The 19,592-nt window shown below is 45.5% G+C and overlaps 1 protein-coding gene across 2 annotated transcripts in view; it reads right to left on the minus strand.

The window, feature by feature from the left end:
- The window catches only part of mpp7a (membrane palmitoylated protein 7a), a 261,584-nt gene that overhangs the window by 124,583 nt on the left and 117,409 nt on the right, over positions 1–19,592 (minus strand). For both annotated transcript variants that reach the window (XM_042308490.1, XM_024393190.2), the window contains exons 4-5: positions 15,311–15,429; positions 509–586 (exon numbers count right to left, since the gene is read on the minus strand). In XM_042308490.1, coding sequence (XP_042164424.1) covers positions 509–586; positions 15,311–15,429 — 197 coding nt within the window. The remainder of the gene's footprint in view (positions 1–508; positions 587–15,310; positions 15,430–19,592) is intronic.

A 19,592-nucleotide genomic window follows, 5' to 3' on the forward strand; every position in this document is an offset into this window, starting at 1 on the left:
ACAGGACGACAGGTTAATAAATTGAGGGGCCGCGTGCCACAGGTGATGGTGTGAAGCCTCCCCTCTCTCTCTCTCCCACTCTTGTATCCTGTATTTATGCTCCACGACTCATTTCTCCTCTTTCATCTGTTGTTTCGTCTCCTGTCCTCTGCCCTGACGTTCTCATCCATCTTCCATTTCTGCCATATCTCACTCTCTCCCTCCTTCCTTTTGCCCTCTGACAATGATCACTCTCTCCCTGGGGCCATGGGAGCTGGATGTATAGGAGGGAATGGTGGAGGAGGGGGTTGAGGGGGGAGTAGGATCTAAGGGTGCAGTGTTATTGGAACAGGCGAGTCATTTGGTTCTGAGAATGAGAAGAGCCTGGTAGCTACATGAAGCGAGGTTCATGGGGAGGAGAAAGTACAACAGTGAAACCAGATCTGATTCCCAGCAGGCGACTCAGCGGGGGAGCAGTGATAGGGTCTGTGTGTGTGTAAACAGGGGCAAGGAGTAGTTAGCTACTTACGTCAGTGGCTAGGGACCCTGCGCTGTCCAGGACGGGGGCAGGACTGCGATGCTCATAGTGCTGCAGCCTCTCGTGGATCTGAAGGAGAGACAGAAACAAAGGAGAGATTGAGAGAAAGAAAAGATAGATCGTTGTGGTGAGAGAGGGGTTGGAGGGTCAGCGGGGAGGCTAGGCTAAGCAAACACACACAGGGCAGAGGGCAGGCTAGGGTCCCAGTTGAGGTAGCTGGTGTCTGCGCACACACACACACACAACACACACACACACACACTCACACTAGAAACACACAAACTAGAAACACACTATCAGAGGGCTTACCGGAGCACATCAGACTGCTTTAGTACTGTTCAGTTCATTCTCCAAATGTACAATCAATCCCCTTCTCATCCACCCACTGGATTTGCTCTAGTGAGTATGGATTACTAAACATTTCAACAGCTTCACAACATACTTCATTATCAATATCAGCACTGCAACATCAGTGTTAGTCCTAGGACAGGAAAGTAAACTAGGGGGAAAAAAACATGTTTTAACACTTTACACAGACAGACACACATCTCTCACTGCTATCATCACAGAGAGAAAGAGCCAAAGATGAAGAAGGGGAGAGAGAGAGAGGTGGAGAGAGAGAGAGAGAGAGAGAGAGAGGATGGAGCGATCAAGAGATGGGAAGAAAGAGAGAGCGAGTTAGAGAGAGAGAGATAGGAATAGAGGGAGCGAGAGGAACAGAGGGAGAGAGAGGCTGATTTGATCAGATCTGTCAGTGACATCAACCCAGCTGTCATGTGTGATGTACGACCTGCTGTCGAAGAATGCGACGACAACACAGGATGTTGTCAGGGCCAATCAATTATCGGAGAAGGAGAACCACTCCCCTACTGCTTCTCGCTCCATCCCTCTATCCCAGGACGAGGGTGTGGAGCTGGGCCAAGGGTTGAGTGACAGCTGGGCCCAGGCCATGGATCCTCGATTATTCCTGGATGTCCCTGCAGCCAACCGACATTCCAGCACGACGAGGCTGGGGGAGTAAGCCCTCTGGCTTGGGTGACAGTGACAGAAGAAACCTGGCTTGGAGATCATGAAGCCTGAAGGGCCTACGCAGCACGGCACTCACGCTCTCTGTCTCTCGCTCTCTCGTTCTTTCTCTCCCCCTCCTTCTTCTATCTCTCTGCAGACATGGAGCACTGACAAACCACAACCAGAGAATCCCTCACTAGGAGGAGGAGAATAATGAGATGAGGATAAGAGAGTTTGTTTTCTGACACGTTGTTATTAACAACTACAGTTGCTGTGTTATTAAAACATCTGTTTCTCTCTCTCCCTAGCTTTTTTTCATTTCTGTCACCGACCAGGGTAAAAAATGTAGGGGATTTTATTTGAACAAAACATCATGTTGTTTGTCATTTTAGTCATTTAGCAGTCGCTCTTATTCAGAGCAACTTACAGGAGCAATTAGGGTTGAGTGCCTTGCTCAAGGGCACAGACAGATTTTTCACCTTGTCGGCGCGGGATTCAACGCACTCTTAACCGCTAGGTTACCTGCAGAGCATTGCAGATCGACTATGGTGTTTTTTATAGAAGGGAATTATGTTGCAACATAGCTAAGCTAGAAGAACTCTTCATATATTGAAAAGGATGTAATCTATGATGATGAGAAGTGCACAGATCAGGTTGCAAAGCTACCAGTAGTTTACCAAAGTTACCGGAATCTTCAGTCATTTTTGGTAATTAACAGAAAATCTATGGCAATCTATCGTAACTTTGGAAATGTATACTTGAATTACAAAACAAAAAAAACACGAATAGTATTAATTTTACGGTATATCTGTTTCCTTTTGGCCATGAGTTTCTTCTAAAAAGACCTACTGTATGATTCAAGAGAAAATTGCCTAATAAATGAAAAAGGCAATCAACAGACCCACAAGTAACTGCTGCCCCTCATGATACATTAAGATTTTTTGTGGCCCCCACCCCCATCAAAGTTGCCCATCCTTGCCCTATATAGTGAACTACTTTCGACCAGGCCAATAGGGTTCTCGTCAGTAGTAGTGCACTATGTAGGGAATAGGGTGCCATTTGGGACTCAACCTCAGACTAAGGCTTGGGACAGGGATGCCTCTACGGCAGACAGATGCTTGATAGCCCAGAGAATCAAACAAATCTGAAGGCATGGATTTAAAGATCAACATTACACAGGTTTGACACACTTTCTGATTTAAGATATAACTGTGCTCTTATGTAGGATACTGATAACCGGTATGAATCACATTGCAGACAGAGGACTAGGTGCTGTTCTACAGTAGCCTAATCTCTTCAACCTACAGGGTTCATGATCCTCACCCCACAGCCCATAAAAGGGCACAGGAGAAGATCTAGTTACTTCATCTGTCCTGCTGCACATCCATCTATCGCTCTGAAAAACAAGGTGAAAGAATGTCACTGTCTTGTGCCTTCCAGCATTCCAGAATGAGAATCACATCTGCTTAGCTAGTTCCACCGACTCCGAGTAACCAGGAACCGGTCTGTTGCTTCGTTACTGTGGAATTTCGCTGCTAAAATGTGAGATCCAATGGCAATGCTTTTTATTTACAACTACAGGACCGCATCCAAACGGCGCCTCGGTCCGTGAGTGGAGCAGAGGACAGGAATGCATCTGTCCGCCTGCCGATCGGGCCCAGGTCAGAGCCAGCGCCGTCACGTATTTTAAAGTCATTACGAGCTGCTTTACATATCATAGCTGCATTCTTCAGGCCCCCAGCGATACATTGCTAGTGCTCCTGGCAGGCAGAAAGTCTGTGTGTGTGTGTGTGTGTGTGTGTGTGTGTGTGTGTGTGTGTGTGTGTGTGTGTGTGTGTGTGTGTGTGTGTGTGTGTGTGTGTGTGTGGTGGAAAAACCTCAGGTCTGTAACACAGAGGTAGTGTGTAACAGCCAGGCAACGTCAGGTCAGGGGCTAAGCTAAACCCAGAGTAGAACTAGAGGCTAGGGATGACTCCCAAATGGCACCCTATGCCTCCCAAATTTCCCCTATATAGGCTAGTGCACTACTTTCGACCAGGGCCCATAGGGCTCTGGTCAAAAGTAGTGCATCACATAGGGAATAGGCCATTGGGGATGTATTCAAAAGGCTAGAGGCAGGAGACTGCACAGCCACAGGCAGGAATCAAAGGCAAGGATTCGGACTGCAGTGAGGAGAGGACGGAGCAGGATGACAAATACAGAATTTCCTCTTTTAAAAGAGCGGTGGAGTCGCTCACCCGCAAAACGCTGCCTAGATGCTCAGAGCAGAGCGGAGGTCCCTGAAGTGAGGGGCTTACAGGGATGAATGTGTACTTTTACTGGGAGAGGCGCTTCAGAAAACAGGCTACAATGAACCAGTGTGTCCTGATCTCCCAGTGGAGCCCCCAGGCCAGGTTGTGTCCCGTTCCATAAATACCCCACAGGATTAAAATACACACAGCAATACACTAAACATAAACACAAGAATAGGAATAGGAACCCTGAATTGGGGGTGATGTTAATGTTTGAAATAGGAGAACATTTACAGAAGGGATTTAAGCCACCCTAAGAAGACAACATCAGTCTTCCTTATCTTCAGTAATTAGTCTTGGACGTCAACCCCTGCCGTGGGTCAAAGTCAGGGTTACCAGGTTTAAAGTTGTGTCTGTAACGCTGGCTTCAATGGCAGGGAACCCCTGTGGCATGGCAGTCCAGTACCAACACTCTGAGGAGGGCACAGAGGTGAGGCAGAACACAGGGGAGCACATCCTCCAAAAACACCAAAGGGACAATAACATCCATCTGGCAGAGCAGCAACAACGAGAGAGAGAGAGACAGAATGAATGATGGAAGGAGAGATGGTCGAAGGGAGAGAGAGAGAGAGAGAGAGAGAGAGAAAGAGAGAGACAGAATGAATGATGGAAGGAGAGATGGTTGGTTGAAGGGAGGGAGAGAGTCAATTGGCCACAAGAAGTGCTCTTGAGCTAATTTGAAAGTTAATTTGAAAGAGCGAAAGAGAGAGAAAGAAAGCCAAAGAGAGGAAGAGACAGAAAGATGGAGGTAGTGAGAGATGAAAGAGAGGGCTGGATTGTGTTTCGACTTGCGGGACCCACGAGGAGGTCTGGAGCTCCTGGTTAACGTCGTCTGGCCAGAGGCGCTCGGCATGACCCCTCCACTGCTCTACTCAACCCACCCACCCGTCCTCTTCACCACCTCTCCATCCCTCCGCTCCTGTTTCCAGCAGTAGCCAACGGAGTGTATCCAGTATCCAGAATCCATTGGTGGCTACAGAATCCATTGATCACTACAGCTACTAACTCCAGAACACCTCATCAACCCCTCTCAACATGGAAGGAAAGAGATTCAGTGAGGAGGACTGTACCAAGCAGGGGAGACAGGCCAGGAGACCGGACAGACAGACAGACAGATGTGCAGGCTTGAGACTAAAATGCCTGTCAGTCAGTGTTTACCCAAGAACCCAGGTTAGCCCTTAGTCTCACAGAGCTAGAGAGGAAGAGGAATGCTGGCTGCCTGGCTGTGTTCTCATCTTCTCTCACACCGGGTTGGCTTACAGCAGAGCCCTGGAGATGGCTTGGTCTGGTCTGGCTTGGTGACCTGGACATTGTGATTAGAAGCTTGAGACAGAGCATGGAGAAGGCCATCCTCAACCATCTAACTGCCACTGAGCACTAGCTCAAAGACTTTCAAATTAGCTCAAGAGCACCTCTTCTGGCCAATTGACCCTTAAAACAACCATAAAATGGTAATTTAGACAGCACTTGAGACTGCTGAGGGGAAAGAGGCTTGCTGTTGTGGTGGTGTTTTGTAGTTGTAGTGTAGTTAGGCTGCTGCCTCCTCCACCGTGCCTTCGCAAGGAGACAACACCAAATCAATGTGTCGAGCGTTGCTGATACCTGTTGCCCTACTGAATTTGACCTCTCAGCCTTCCTCTGGAGGTGGCTGAAGCGCAAAAGGAGCGCAGGGAGCACCTTGCCTTGAGGAGGCAGGCCGGTGCACGGAGGTCTGATTCAGGACTGGCGCCTAAGCTCCGGATCTGCTAGGAACATGCTCGGCTCTCGTTTGACGTGGAAAAGGCCTGGAGAATGTGACAGCTTATTAAGAGCAGATGCACTGGGGGGGGCAGAGGGAGAAAGAGAAGGGGTCCAGGTTGCTGTGACTGCCATATCATTAAGTTAGTTAGAGGATAGATTTCCTTACGGAGCACTACGCAGCTAGGAAAGTGAGAGTGTTGGCTGCTGGGTAAGAGGACCCCAGAGGAGGCCCTGTTTATTCTGCATGGGGAGACAGAGACAGTGCACTCCCTGCTGAAGGAGACACTAGAGGAGTCCAGGGGCGCATGCACACACACCTAAACCCAGTCCTAAAGAAATACAGACCGCCAATGAGCCAAACATCTTTAGTACAGTACAGGGTTTCTATTTGCATTTTTAATTTCCAATATTAGATTTCATTATACGTAAAATAAAAAACAATGCAGTGATTTAACCCTGACCCTAACCCATTTATTCCATGTGGCATTTATTTTAACAAGCTAATTCAAAAGATTTATACAGGCTATTGGGTTGAAAACAAAACTAGTCGCTTAGAGAACGTTCAGGACAAAATGGCGGATAAACTACACACATCCCCATAATGGAGGTGGTAGGAGCTAGGAAGCAGTGTTTTAGTTCCAGGTTAGAGGTTATAACTGTGGTGTTTTCACAGAGACAGCTCACCACGGTAATCCTAAACCTGGAGTAGTGGACTGCCAACTCATATCTAAGAGACAAGAATTTGAAGCTATAGGTAAATGGTAAATCAAGCTATTATCGATCTCCAAAAACCCAGCAGCCATGGTTCAAGCCTTTGAGTTTCCAACCCATTCTACGCTCAATAGGCCACGTGTCTGGGTGAGTGACTGGGGTGAGCTCGTCTACTTTCTCAACTTTTTTTCCTACTGTACCTATCACAACCCTGTTCTGTTTTGGGCCCTGTCCGCTGTTTGTCTGTCTGGCTCGGTCCTGGCACTGTCTGTAGCAGCTTGTTTGTCTACATTGAGCAAGATGTTTCACACGTCACACTGCGCTTGTCCATTGAACAGATAAGAAAATGTTTGGATGGCAGCCTAAGCACCGGAGTATAATGTTGCTGTGAGGACAGGGGGTTTAGTTTAGATGCGATATAGCTTTTTAAACCATAAATAACTAACTTAAGTCAATAAGTATAGGCCTCTACTCTCTAAAGAGCAACGTAGTAAATTGAACCATTTTAGCTTTCTACAGTTATTAGTGTCTGTCAATGTACAATAAACACATTACATTTATGTTTTTATGTGTAAAAGTGAATTAATTTATAGCAGGGCTGCCCAATTCTGGCCCCAGAGGGCCAAAACAAGTCTGGTTTTCATCCTCCCCTTCTAATCAGGGACTAATTCAGACCTGGGACACCAGGTGAGTGCAATTGACTAACAGGTAGAAACAAAACTTTCTCCAGGACCGGAAATGGGCAGCCCTTATCTATAGGGTGCATACAGTGACAACTGACGCAGGGAAGTGAGAGGACAGTTACACATGGGTCCTGTTACCCAGAGGAAAGAGTCTGTATCCTAAATGGCACCCTATTCCATATGTAGCACACTACTTATCCCTATGGGCCCTGGTCAAAGGTTGTGCACTACATAGGGAAAAGGGTGCCATTTTCCCTATGGGTCCAGGCTAAAACTGGTGCACTATATTGGAATAGGGTGCCATTTGAGCTAGGGGCCCTGGTCAAAAGTAGTGCACAATGTAGTGAATAGGATTCCATTTCGTATGCAGACAGAGGCTAACGTTCCCTCCACAACCCTCAGGTGTTTGCTCAGGTTCCTAAGAGGAGGTCCGTTCCCCCTAAATAATAAATGAGGGGCTCAGCGGCAACCTGACCCAGGGATGTGCTAACCGCAGGCAGCACGAGTTGATCTCTCAGCTGGAGGAGGCTTCTGAGCCAAGCCCAGAGCCCCAGACCCAGAGACGATTAGCTGCTTTTTATTGCTGTGTGGCCGTACAGGGTGTGGGGTATTGGAGTCTGTGTGTGTGTGTGTGTGTGTGTGTGTGTGTGTGTGTGTGTGTGTGTGTGTGTGTGTGTGTGTGTGTGTGTGTGTGTGTGTGTGTGTGTGTGTGTGTGTGTGTGTGTGTGTGTGTGTGTGTGTGTGTGTGTGTGTGTGTGTGTGTGTCGTGCAGGGTTTAGATGGCTCAGAGGGTATACTGTACATTCTGAAGCTAGGAGCTAAGCCAGGAGGATTGAAACAATGTCCTTCCTGGGATCTCCCAGTAGTGCTGGAGGGCTGGATGGAGTGAGGTCTGTAGACAGGTCCAGGATCAGACACAGACACTGTCTGAGGTAGAGTGGAGGTGGAGAGGGCAGCCTATGGCTGGTGAACCCTTGCCCTAGTCTTCCTATGCATATGTTCTCTTGACTGTTGCTGTTTGGAAACATTCTATGTAGCCCAATTTGTGTGCAGCCTAGGCCTATGTCATGGTTGTGTTTTTATGACTAGGACTGCAGTCAAATAATTTGTTTGACCATATAAATTATATTAAGTGACTAATCCATGGAATCATTACATTCCAGTTCAAGTGAGACCATATATGCAATGACCACAAACTAGTCAAATGCACCAGAGACTTCAACTAAAGCTAATGTACGTCTCTAACGAGCCAACGCTAAGGCACCTTTCCATGTCATTAAAGCATTTCAGCATTTGAAGAGCAAACAGCTCACGACCACTTCAAGAGCTCTACAGTATACTGGCAAGTGTCTTCACTGACATTTTGCGACCTCTCCCGGTCGGAGTCTGTAATACCAACATGTTTCAAGCAGACCACCATAGTCCCTGTGCCCAAGAACAGTAAGGTAACCTGCCTAAATGACTACCGACCCGTAGCACTCACGTCTGTAGCCATGAAGTGCTTTGAAAGGCTGGTCAACATCAACACCATTATCCCAGAAACACTAGACCCACTCCGATTTTCATACTCCCCAACAGATCCACAGATGATGCAATCTCTATTGCACTCCACACTGCCCTTTCACACCTGGACAAAAGGAACACCTATGTGAGAAGTCTATTCATTGACTACAGCTCAGCGTTCAACACCATAGTGCCCTCAAAGCTCATCACTAAGCTAAGGACCCTGGGACTAAACACCTCCCTCTGCAATTGGATAATCGCCTTCATAACGGGCCGCCCCCAGGTGGTAAGGATAGGAAACAACACATCCGCCACGCTGATCCTCAACACGGGGGCCTCTCAGGGGTGCTTGCTCAGTCCCCTCCTGTACTCCCTGTTCACTCATTTTTTATTTTATTTTACCTTTATTTTACTAGGCAAGTAGGTTAAGAACAAATTCTTATTTTCAATGACGGCCTAGGAACAGTGGGTTAACTGCCTATTCAGGGGCAGAACGACAGATTTGTACCTTGTCAGCTCGGGGATTTGAACTTGCAACCTTTCGGTTACTAGTCCAACGCTCTAACCACTAGGCTACCCTGCCGCCCCATTGGATGCACGGCCAGGCACGACTTCAACACCATCATTAAGTTTGCCAATGACACAACAGCCTGATCGCCGACGACGATGAGACAGCCTATAGGGAGGAGGTCAGAGACCTGACCGTGTGGTGCAAGGACAACAACCTCTCCCTACGAGCACGCCCCCATTCTCATCGGAGGGCTGTAGTGGAGCAGGTTGAGAGCTTCAAGTTCTTTGGCATCAACATCATCAACAAACTAACATGGTCCAAGCACACCAAGACAGTCGTGAAGAGGGCATGACAAAACCTATTCCCCCTCAGGAGACGGAAAAGATTTGGCATGGGTCCTCAGATCCTCAAAAGGTTCTACAGCTGCACCATCGAGACCATAGTGACGGGTTGCATCACTGCCTGGTATGGCAACTGGTCGACCTCCGACCGCAAGGCACTACAGAGAGTAGTGCGTACGGCCCAGTACATCACTGGGGCCAAGCCTCCTGCCATCCAGGACGACTATACCAGGTGGTGTCAGAGGAAGGCCCTAAAAATTGTCAAAGACTCCAGCCACCCTAGTCATAGACTGTTCTCTCTGATACCGCACGGCAAGCGGTACCGGAGCACCAAGTCTAGGTCCAAGAGGGTTCTACCCCCAAGCCACAAAACTCCTGAACATCTAATCATATGGCTACCCAGTCTATTTGCACTGCCCCCCCCCCCTTTAGGTTGCTGCTACTCTCTGTTATTATCTATGCATAGTCACTTTAAAAACTCTACTTAAATGTATATATTACCTCAATTACCTCGACTGACTGGTTGACACATTGACACATTTTTGTATTTTTCTTAAAATTGCATTGTTAGTTAAGGGCTTGTAAGCATGTCACTGTAAGGTCTACCTGTTGTAATTCAGCGCATGTGACAAATACAATTTCATTTTATTTATATCAGGGAGGGAAGCAAGTGAGGCTTCATCGCAAATGGCACCGTATTCCCTATATAATGCACTACTTTTGACCATAGCCCTATGGATCCTGGTCAAAAGTAGTGCACTATATAGGGAATAGGGTGCCACTTAGGATGCAGGTGACTGACTGCCAAGCCTAGCCTATTAGCATCTAACTAGAGCAGAATTAAAGGAAAACTGACCGACCACAAACGAGGCTGCTCAGGGCTCACGCTGAAGGCCTGCTGACAGAAAGTTGGTCTCTGACCACCCCGCACCTGATTCAGGTGGAAATTGAACGTTGTATTATATTTCCTGTGGCTTTTTGTGGAGCGAGGAACTTGGCGAGGGAACAGTAAGAAAGGGAGGAATTTATAGAAAGCACACTTGAGTAACTCACTTTAATTTGAAAGGAAGAAGAATGTCTGTGTCGTTTTAGCTCGGAAACACACACCGGGCTATTACAGATCCAGTACAGGCTCTACTTTCTGTCATGCAGCTGGGGCCGTTGCCGTGCCGATTAAAAGTCTGCAAAGTAGTGCACTGTGCAGAGGCTCTGGATGCATCCCAAATCGCACCCTATTCGATATATAGTGTGCTATGGGTCCCTGGTCAAAAGTAGTGCACTATAATGGGAATGGGGTGCCATTTGGGATGCAAACTCTGTGAACTTGGCCTCGACTGAAAGAATATATTAGACAATATTTGTTTCATCTCCATGACATAATCTGATTAACAGGGACGCTAGGGGCCCTACTGTCTGTCTGGAAGGGCATTTTGCACAACCTCAACATGTAAAAAAAAAAGTGATTTAATCAACGACTACATTTTTAAAATTGGAGCTATGAAAGTCTATCAAAAAATGTTAAAACTGATTTGCAATAGTATTTCAATCTGAAAGAAGTATGGTTTGAAATGCATCAGAAAGGTATTGGGATGTTCAGAGAGTTCATTGTTCATTGGGAAGCCATGACCCCTAGTTTGGGAAACGCAGTGCAACCCCTTTCTCGCTATCACTTTCTCCCTCTTCTCCCTTCTTCTAGCTCTGCTAGGGATTCAGTCCTAACCAGGCACCCAGCCATTCGATGCTCCACAATAACCCAGGTGAGACCTGATGGTTACCATATGAGCAGGAACAGCCTGAGCTGTTTAAACGTCAGATTACTAGGATGTTTTCCCTGCTATTAGCCTCTTCCAATACCTCTATTTCTCAGCCCTGTGTAGTGACGGGTGAACTCTGGATCTGCAGAAGTGTGTGTGTGTGTGTGTGTGTGATCGGGTAGTAGGGTTTAAGGTAATGGTGTCACTGACGATAGCCATGTTCACCGCAATGGTGGTTTCTTTCTGCCAGGCAGGCTCACCTGTAAGGTGGGAGGGTTGTCCGGTACTGTACGCTGTCTCTCTCTCTCTCTCTCTCTATCTATGTCTGGCAGGGTCTGTCGGGCTGACATTCGGGTACCAGGGAAGAAGGAAACACACAGTAACAGGCCAGCCTGTCTGTCTAAAGCAGGATTAGAACAAACACCCCTCCATTCAGCCTTCATTACTAAGACACGCTAACAGCTCATTCAACTCAGCTTTCTTTGAGAAAAGAGAGAGAGAGAAAGTGAAACAAAGAACACCTAAAGATATAAATGGTCTTGTCTTGGAAGAAGAAGATAAATGTTTGTGCTCTCTTTCACGTCACCCTGACTTATTGCCCTACTTCACGGCTGGGCGGGCCGGGGGCGGGGGCGGGACATCATTCTTCTTTAATAGGGTATATATTACGCTACAGTAGCGACGGCAAATCAGGCCACATTAGGCTGTAAATCTTGTGGGTATTTATAGATTGCAGCTGACGCGAACCACAGTGTGAGAGCCAGGCAGCCGGTCGCAGGGAGTCGGTGACAGGTTGGCTCAGAAAGTTGGTGACCTGATGGTGGTGGTGGAATTCACATTGCTAAGTGGCTGGTGCCAATTCATTACCGGGACTCAGAATATTAAACATTTAAAAAGCAACCCCCGCTGAGCCCTCTTCCCACTCCCACCCTCCTTCCAATCCTAACTGTCAGCCCTTGACAATCACATAGCTTGTTGGTGGGCTCTCCTCTGTTGACCGTTTCAAACCATTTTTTAAGAGAGAGAGGTGGAAGAAAGGAGGAGAAGGAGTGTATGACTTCTTAGATTTGCTCTGTTGGCTCCTCACCAGCCACCAGTCTCTCAGACTCACACATCAGACTGGCATTTCCCGAAACCCAAAACACTTATCCCAGTCAATTCAGGTCCCATCTACCTGCACTGTTCTATTGAGACTCAGTAGCTGGCAATGGGTAGTTGAGGTTTTCCTTTCTCTTAATTGACTCCCCCTACTGGGGAACTACAGCTACTGCAAAGCCAAGACTCTGCAAAGTCCAGACTTTTCAACAACTTCAACAGCCTGAGGTCTGTCACTGTGAATAGACACAGGCTTTGAGGTCTTTCAGGGTTTAGGATTGGGAACCAGTAAGGGAACATGAACATATCACTTTCCCCACACAGACAGACAGAGTTTCCTTCCCCAGGAGAGATGTATAATAGGGAATAACCCCGATCAGCCATGATCCTGTGGGGTCAAAGACCAGAGGCCTCATATATTCAACTGTGGGGAGGATTCACATCAAAAGGTGGCATATGGACGAAACGCAGAAAGTGCTTACGCACAAACATTCAGATTTATATAACAGTGAGCACGCACGTCCCACGGCGGTTTTCCTTTATAAATTACAATCAACTTGGCGCACGTGAAATTTGGCGCACGCAAACGCATAACAACTTCAGGTGTGTCACGACTTCCGCCGAAGTCAGTCCCTCTCCTTGTTCGGGCGGTGTGCGGTGGTCGACGTCACCGACCTTCTAGCCATCACTGATCCATCTTTTCATTTTCCATTGGTTTTGTCTTGTCTTCCTTCACACCTGGTTCCAATCCCATCAATTACATGTTGTGTATTTAACCCTCTGTTTCCCCTCATGTCCTTGTCGGAGATTATTTGATTGTATGTTTGTGCTAGTTATGTGTTGGTGCGCGAGGGGTTTTGTACCCATTTTTATATATTTTGGTTTTGGAGTTTTTTGTGAGCACTTATTAAACGACTCCGTTTTATACCAAGTTCGTTCTCCTGCGCCTGACTTCCCTGCCACCAACACCCACCCACTACAAGGTGTGGTAATTACCCTGATTGTAACTGACAATGACAGGGCCATTATCACATTGACAGTTCTGCGCAACGAACATGTGATAACAATATATGAAACTGCGCACTCGTATCTGCCCGACTGAGGCATCGAAAACAGCTTAGTTTCATCGTAAATTGTCCTACTGTTTACCTTATTATTTATGAGAATACATTTAATAACATGCAAGTATTGTTTAATAATAACAGATCCAATTAAACATTAAACATAAAACATAAAATTAAACATATTTGAGGGGTTCTTTTGCAAAAAACGATATCTCCGTTTGTATTTATTATCCTAAATCATGTTTTTGTGTGTGTTTTTTTTTATGTGCACTCCAGGGAACTCATCACATATAATACGTGAGGTAATATTTCAATGTATTTTACACAATGGTATCAATTTCACACCGTTTCTCGAGTTTCATCCTTCTGCAGTTTCTCATTTCTCCAGTTTATGTGCGTATGTATAGGTCAAAGTGTCCGTGGAGGACCGCACATTCTCCCGTCAAGTTTGCTTAGAAAGTGGCGTACACCTTCTTTTGTGCCTACGCAACGTTTATAAATGAGGCCCCAGGTGAGGTCCACCCACATGCCTGCCTAAATGTTATGGAAATGAGACCACAATCTTTACCATAATTATATCTGTACCATTTTACATGAGCTTTTCTTTGGTCTGACACAATCTGTACTTTGAACATATGCAGACCTACCCATCATTATCTGGTGAAAATGCCTTAGTCCAAAGTCATGCATAACACACTGAGCATAACATGTCCCTGTTTGGTTTCCTAAGTCAACCTCAGGTCTTTACCCAAGCATCTGAGCTATTTCATAAATGTGTCTTAAGTCACACATTATTCCCTATAAAGTAGTGCACTATAGGGAATAGGGTGCCATTCACGATGCACCCATAAAAACACATTGCTTGCGTTGGCAAAGCAGAACCTGGATCCTGGACAAACACGTGCTAGAGAAAAGGTTTCTATAAGGTTTCTATAGTGAGGGGAGGAAAAATATTATGTAAATTTTCTCTCCCCCTCCCTTCCCTTGTCTATGACACAAAGATGGCAGCCAAACAGACTGGTCAAAAACTGGCTGCTACTGACTGACCTTTTTTTTTTTTTTTTTTTTTTTTTTTACAGTACTTCAGTACTTAGTTCATCTGAAGTAGACAACTAATTGCCAAAATCTCAAACTACACACCTGTAAACGTAATACTAAAGATGAAAAGAAGAAAAGTGAGCACTAGTCGTGGAGGCTGATACTGCATGTAAACCCTGGGCTTTGTCTCTAATAACAGAGGGAGGAATAGAGGGAGAGTAAATAAATAGAGGGAGGATAGAGGGATGAATTACAGAATAGAGGGAGGAGTGGTGCTGCTGACTACAGTACAGAAGGCTGCTGTAGTCTGCAGACACACACAGAGAGGGGGACAGACAAACTGCAGGCAGACTGCAGCCTGCTGTACTGAAGGCATGTGGTTCCCTCGTTAGAACTGTTTGCCAGAGAAATAAAGTTATCAAGTGTGCTCATCTCCTCATCTCCTCATCTCCGGAGCTATCTGTTTCAACAACCCTGCCGCCTGGCCTGGCCCAGAGAACCACTTCAGATAGAGAGAGAGGAGGAAAGGAGACAGTGACTTGAGAGAGAGAGGAGGAGAGGTTGACTGAGAAAGAAGGAGGAGTGTGTGTGAGAGAAAGAGATAGAGACATGATAGGTGAGAGAGATGGAGGGAGGCAAAAAGACAAAGAAAGAGTAAACTCTTCGAAAAAAAGGGTTCCAAAGGGGTTCTGTGGTTGTTCCCATAGGAGAACCCATTTTGGTTCCAGGTAGAACTATTTTTGGCTCCATGTAAAACCCTCTGTGGAAAGGGGTCTACATGGAACCCAAAAGGGTTCTAATCTGGAACAAAAAGGGGTCCTTCAAAGGGTTATCCTATGGGGACAGCCTGAGAACCCTTTTTGGTTCTAGATATCGCCTTTTTTTAAAGTGTAGAACAAAGAAAAGGAGAGGGGGAGAGAGAGAAGAATAAAAGGGAGGGATCTCTTGATAATCCTAACGCTACCCTTACATACACATGCAAGCATGCACACACACACACACCCCTCTTTAGAGGATGAAGAGCGGAAAATAGGAAGACGTAGAGTAGGTTTACCTTGACCAGCGAGTGGAGGCTCCTCTCTCCGAACATGTCGTGTATAAAGGTGCTGTCGTCCGGGCTGTCAACGTGGGGCTGGAGCTGGGAGGGCAGGGCAGACAGCAGCTCATACAGATCTGGAGGCACAAAGAGAGGGAAAGAGGAGGAAACGACACAGTCAGATAACACACTGTGAGAGACAAACAAAACACACACACAGAGACAGAACGACAGACAGACACACTCAAACACATTCACACACACAGACACAAATAGCTAAATACCCTCAAAGTTCTCAAGGGGAAGATGAGGGGGGAAGGAAGTTCTAAAGCGACCATGGTGTTGAGCTGCTCATGTCTACAGAGAGTCCTTCACTGGACCAGACCAGAACAGGTCAGCAGGAGGCAATAAGCCACTTCCTCTCACGGCTCGGCACTACCTGCCTTTGTCTCAGCACTTCTTGTTGTTCCAGGAACTCCACAGTCAATGTCACACACATGCAGTTAATCCCACAAATAAATCAATCTCAGTCTGTACTGAAATACAATTTTAGCTTTTATCCCAATTCAAGTATTTTTTCAACGTTATTACAAGGGTTCTAGTTTTTCTTTTTTTTTTATTCTGGTTAACTACTGGCTGTTTTGGTTCTGGAAACCCTTTAGTGAGTGTAATTGTCGGTCGAGTATTGGGTCTGGATGGAAATGCCTCAGTCTAAGACCTGCTGTCCTAGGACTAAGTGGAGCGTGGTTGTATTGGGACCATACACTACCGGTCAAAGGTAGAACATCAACTCATTCAAGGGTTTTTCTTTATTTTTACTATTTTCTACATTGTAGAATAAGAGTGAAGACATCAAAACTATGAAATAACACATATGGAATCATGTAGTAACCAAAATGATAATAAACAAATCAATATATATTTTATATTTGAGATTCTTCAAATAGCCACCCATTGCCTTCATGACAGCTTTGCACATTCTTGGCATTCTCTCAACCAGCTTCACCTGGAATGCTTTCCCAACAGTCTTGAAAGAGTTCCCACATATGCTGAGCACTTGTTGGCTGCTTTTCCTTCACTCTGCGGTCCGACTCATCCCAAACCATCTCAATTTGGTTGAGGTCGGGGAGGCCATGTCATCTGATGCAGCACTCCATCACGCTCCTTCTTGATAAAACTCATTGTCCTGTTGAAAAACAAATGATAGTCCCACTAAGTGCAAACCAGATGGGATGACGTATCGCTGCAGAATGCTGTGGTGGCCATGCTGGTTACGTGTGCCTTTAATTCAAAATAAATCACAGACAGTGTCACCAGCAAAGCACCCCCACACCATAACACCTACTCCTCCATGCTTTACGGTGGGAAATAGACATGCAGAGATCATCCGTTCACCCACTACTAAAGGACACCAATAAGAAGAGGAGACTTGATTGAGCCAGGAAACACGAGCAAAGGAAATTAGACCGGTGGAAATTTCTCCTTTTTGGTTCCAGCCGCTGTGTCTTTGTGAAACGTCTCCTCTGAACAGTTGATGTTGAGATGTGTGTCACGTTCTGACCTTAGTTCTTTTGTTATGTCTTTGTTTTAGTATGATCGGGGCGTGAGTTGGGTGGGTTGTCTATGTTTCTTTTTCTATGTTTTGGGATTTCTGTGTTTGGCATGGTATGGTTCTCAATCAGAGGCAGCTGTCAATCGTTGTCCCTGATTGAGAACCATACTTAGGTAGTCTGGTTTCACTTTTGAGTTGTGGGTGATTATTTTCCGTGTCAGTGTTTGTTCCACACGGAACTGTTTCGGTTTTGTTATTTCACGTTGTCGTTTTGTTCAGTGTTCATTATTCTTATTAAACAATATGGACACTTACCACGCTGCACATTGGTCCTCCGATCCTTCCTACTACTCCTCCTCGTCATGATAGCCAGTTTCATCATAGCACTTGATGGTTTTTGCGACTGTACTTGAAGAAACATTCAAAGTTCTTGAAATGTTACCTATTGACTGACCTTCATGTCTTAGAGTAATGATGGACTGTCATTTCTCTTTGGTTATTTGAGCTGTTCTTGCCATAATACGGACTTGGTCTTTTACCAAATAGGGATATCTTCTGTATACCCCCCTACCTTGTCACAACACAACTGATTGGCTCAAACACATTAAGAAGGAAAGAAATCCCACACCTGTTAATTGAAATGCATTCCAGGTTACTACCTCATGAAGCTCGTTGAGAGAATGCCAAGAGTGTGCAAAGCTGTTATCAAGGCAACGGGTGGCTATTTGAAAGATCTCAAATATAAAATATATTTTGATTTGATTAACACTTGTTTGGTTACTACATGATTCCATATGCGTTATTTCGTTGTTTTGATGTCTTCACTACTATTTCACAATGTAGAAAATAGTAAAAATAAAGAAAAACCATTGAATGAGTAGGTGTTCTAAAACTTTTGACCGGTATACAAAACAATAAGAACACCTGCTCTTTCCATGACACAGACTGACCAGGTGAATCCAGGTGAAATATTCGATCCCTTATTGTCACTTGTTAAATCCACTTCAATCAGTGTAGATGAAGGTGAGGAAACAGGTTAGTTAACCTCTAAAATGTGAAGCAGTTCAATTTAGCCTTTACTACTTAGCCCATAGAAACACATTGAATAACACATTCATAAATGGGGAAAAAAGTCTAAAATGAATAATAGAGAGAGAGGAGGAAATGTTGAGATTTTTGGTTCCAGCCGCCGTTTCTGTTGGCACACATCAGAAAGCTAGGGTAAGGTTTTGAAGTGTCTGTCCTATATCTTGGAGGTATAAGAAAGCTCAGGAAATATTTGTTTTTTTTTGTGGAAATGTTTAACCCCTTATTTTTGTTGGCACACAACAGAATAGACTCTTAAGGATTAAAGAAGGATTTTTAAGCCTCGAGACAATTGAGACATGGATTGTATATGTGTGCCATTCAGAGGGCGAATGGGAAAGAAAAAACATTTACGTGCCTTTCTGTATCAAGAATGGTCCACCCCCCAAAGAACATCCAGCCAGCTTAATTCAACTGTGGGAAGCATTGGAGTCAAAACGGGCCAGCATCTCTGTGGAGTGCTTTCGACACCTTGTAGAGTCCATGCCCTGAGGAATTCAAGCTGTTCTGAGGGAAAAAGGGGGGTAGTGCAACTCAATATTAGGAAGATGTTCCTACTGTTTGGTATACTCAGTGTATTCTGGAACTGTCTAAGGGTCTAAGTAGTGTCTAAGGGTCTAAGTAGTGTATTGGGTCTGGTCTAGGTCTATGCTGCCTGGTGAGTAGGTCAGTGTCTGGCCCTGGTGCTGAATTAAAAGCTACTCAGTGTCCATCTGAACCACAGACCATCTCAATCCCCTTAAAACAAACAGCAGCAGACAACTCCACAGGGACTCAACTGGCTTACTCCCTGGCTTAGAATAATGGATTTTATGAAATTATATTTAAAGAGAACCAGATTAAGATCAGGGGAACAACCGTCTGAGGGAACACAAAGGTTGCAGCCAAAATGGCACCCTATTCCCCACTAGTGCACTAGTGCACTTTGACGAGGGCCCTTTGGATGACGGTAATGGCTAGCCAAATGACCACGGTCACCGTAATAACTGCTAGAATAGCAAAAAAATAGACAAACACTTTCTCCTCTCCTCCGCTCCTGACTGCATGTGCTGCTATAGAAATGGAATGAATAGAACATTCAAGTCAATGAAGACATAATAGGTGGATTGCGGCAATTGCAAGTGTACCAATAGGAGCAAAGCAGGAAGTAAAATATGTGCTGTGATTTGTTGATTCAACTCAACTGACATTACAAAAAATACATTCCCTTGCATGAGCCATATCAGTTAACAAAATTTGAATGAACATTCTACATTACCATGGAAATAATTGCATCACAATACCAGGCAGCCATTGTGATTGCACCCATGATTTTACCAGCCAAATTGCCAGGGTTAGAGGTTCCAAGCCCGTTCCATTCATTATATTTCTATGTGTGCTGCTGCATTGTGGTCATTCAGTCAGCTGTTCATACGACACCCCTTCCCACCCAAATGGTTACGACTGTTATTTTATTATATTTTCATGATGGTTTTCATCCATAACCGTCGATTACACAGTTATACGGTAATTGTGCACACCCTAGCAACAGCCCTCCTATAGCCCAGACAACGCTTGGCTTACGCACACATACACACACACACACAGAGAGCAAAACTCTTAATTTAACATCCCTCACAGACACATACCTAACACTCACTCTGACCACACACAGAAACCTCC

The sequence above is a fragment of the Oncorhynchus tshawytscha genome, linkage group LG29 (genome assembly GCF_018296145.1).
Source record: "Oncorhynchus tshawytscha isolate Ot180627B linkage group LG29, Otsh_v2.0, whole genome shotgun sequence".
In the NCBI taxonomy this organism is placed as follows: Eukaryota; Metazoa; Chordata; class Actinopteri; order Salmoniformes; family Salmonidae; genus Oncorhynchus; species Oncorhynchus tshawytscha.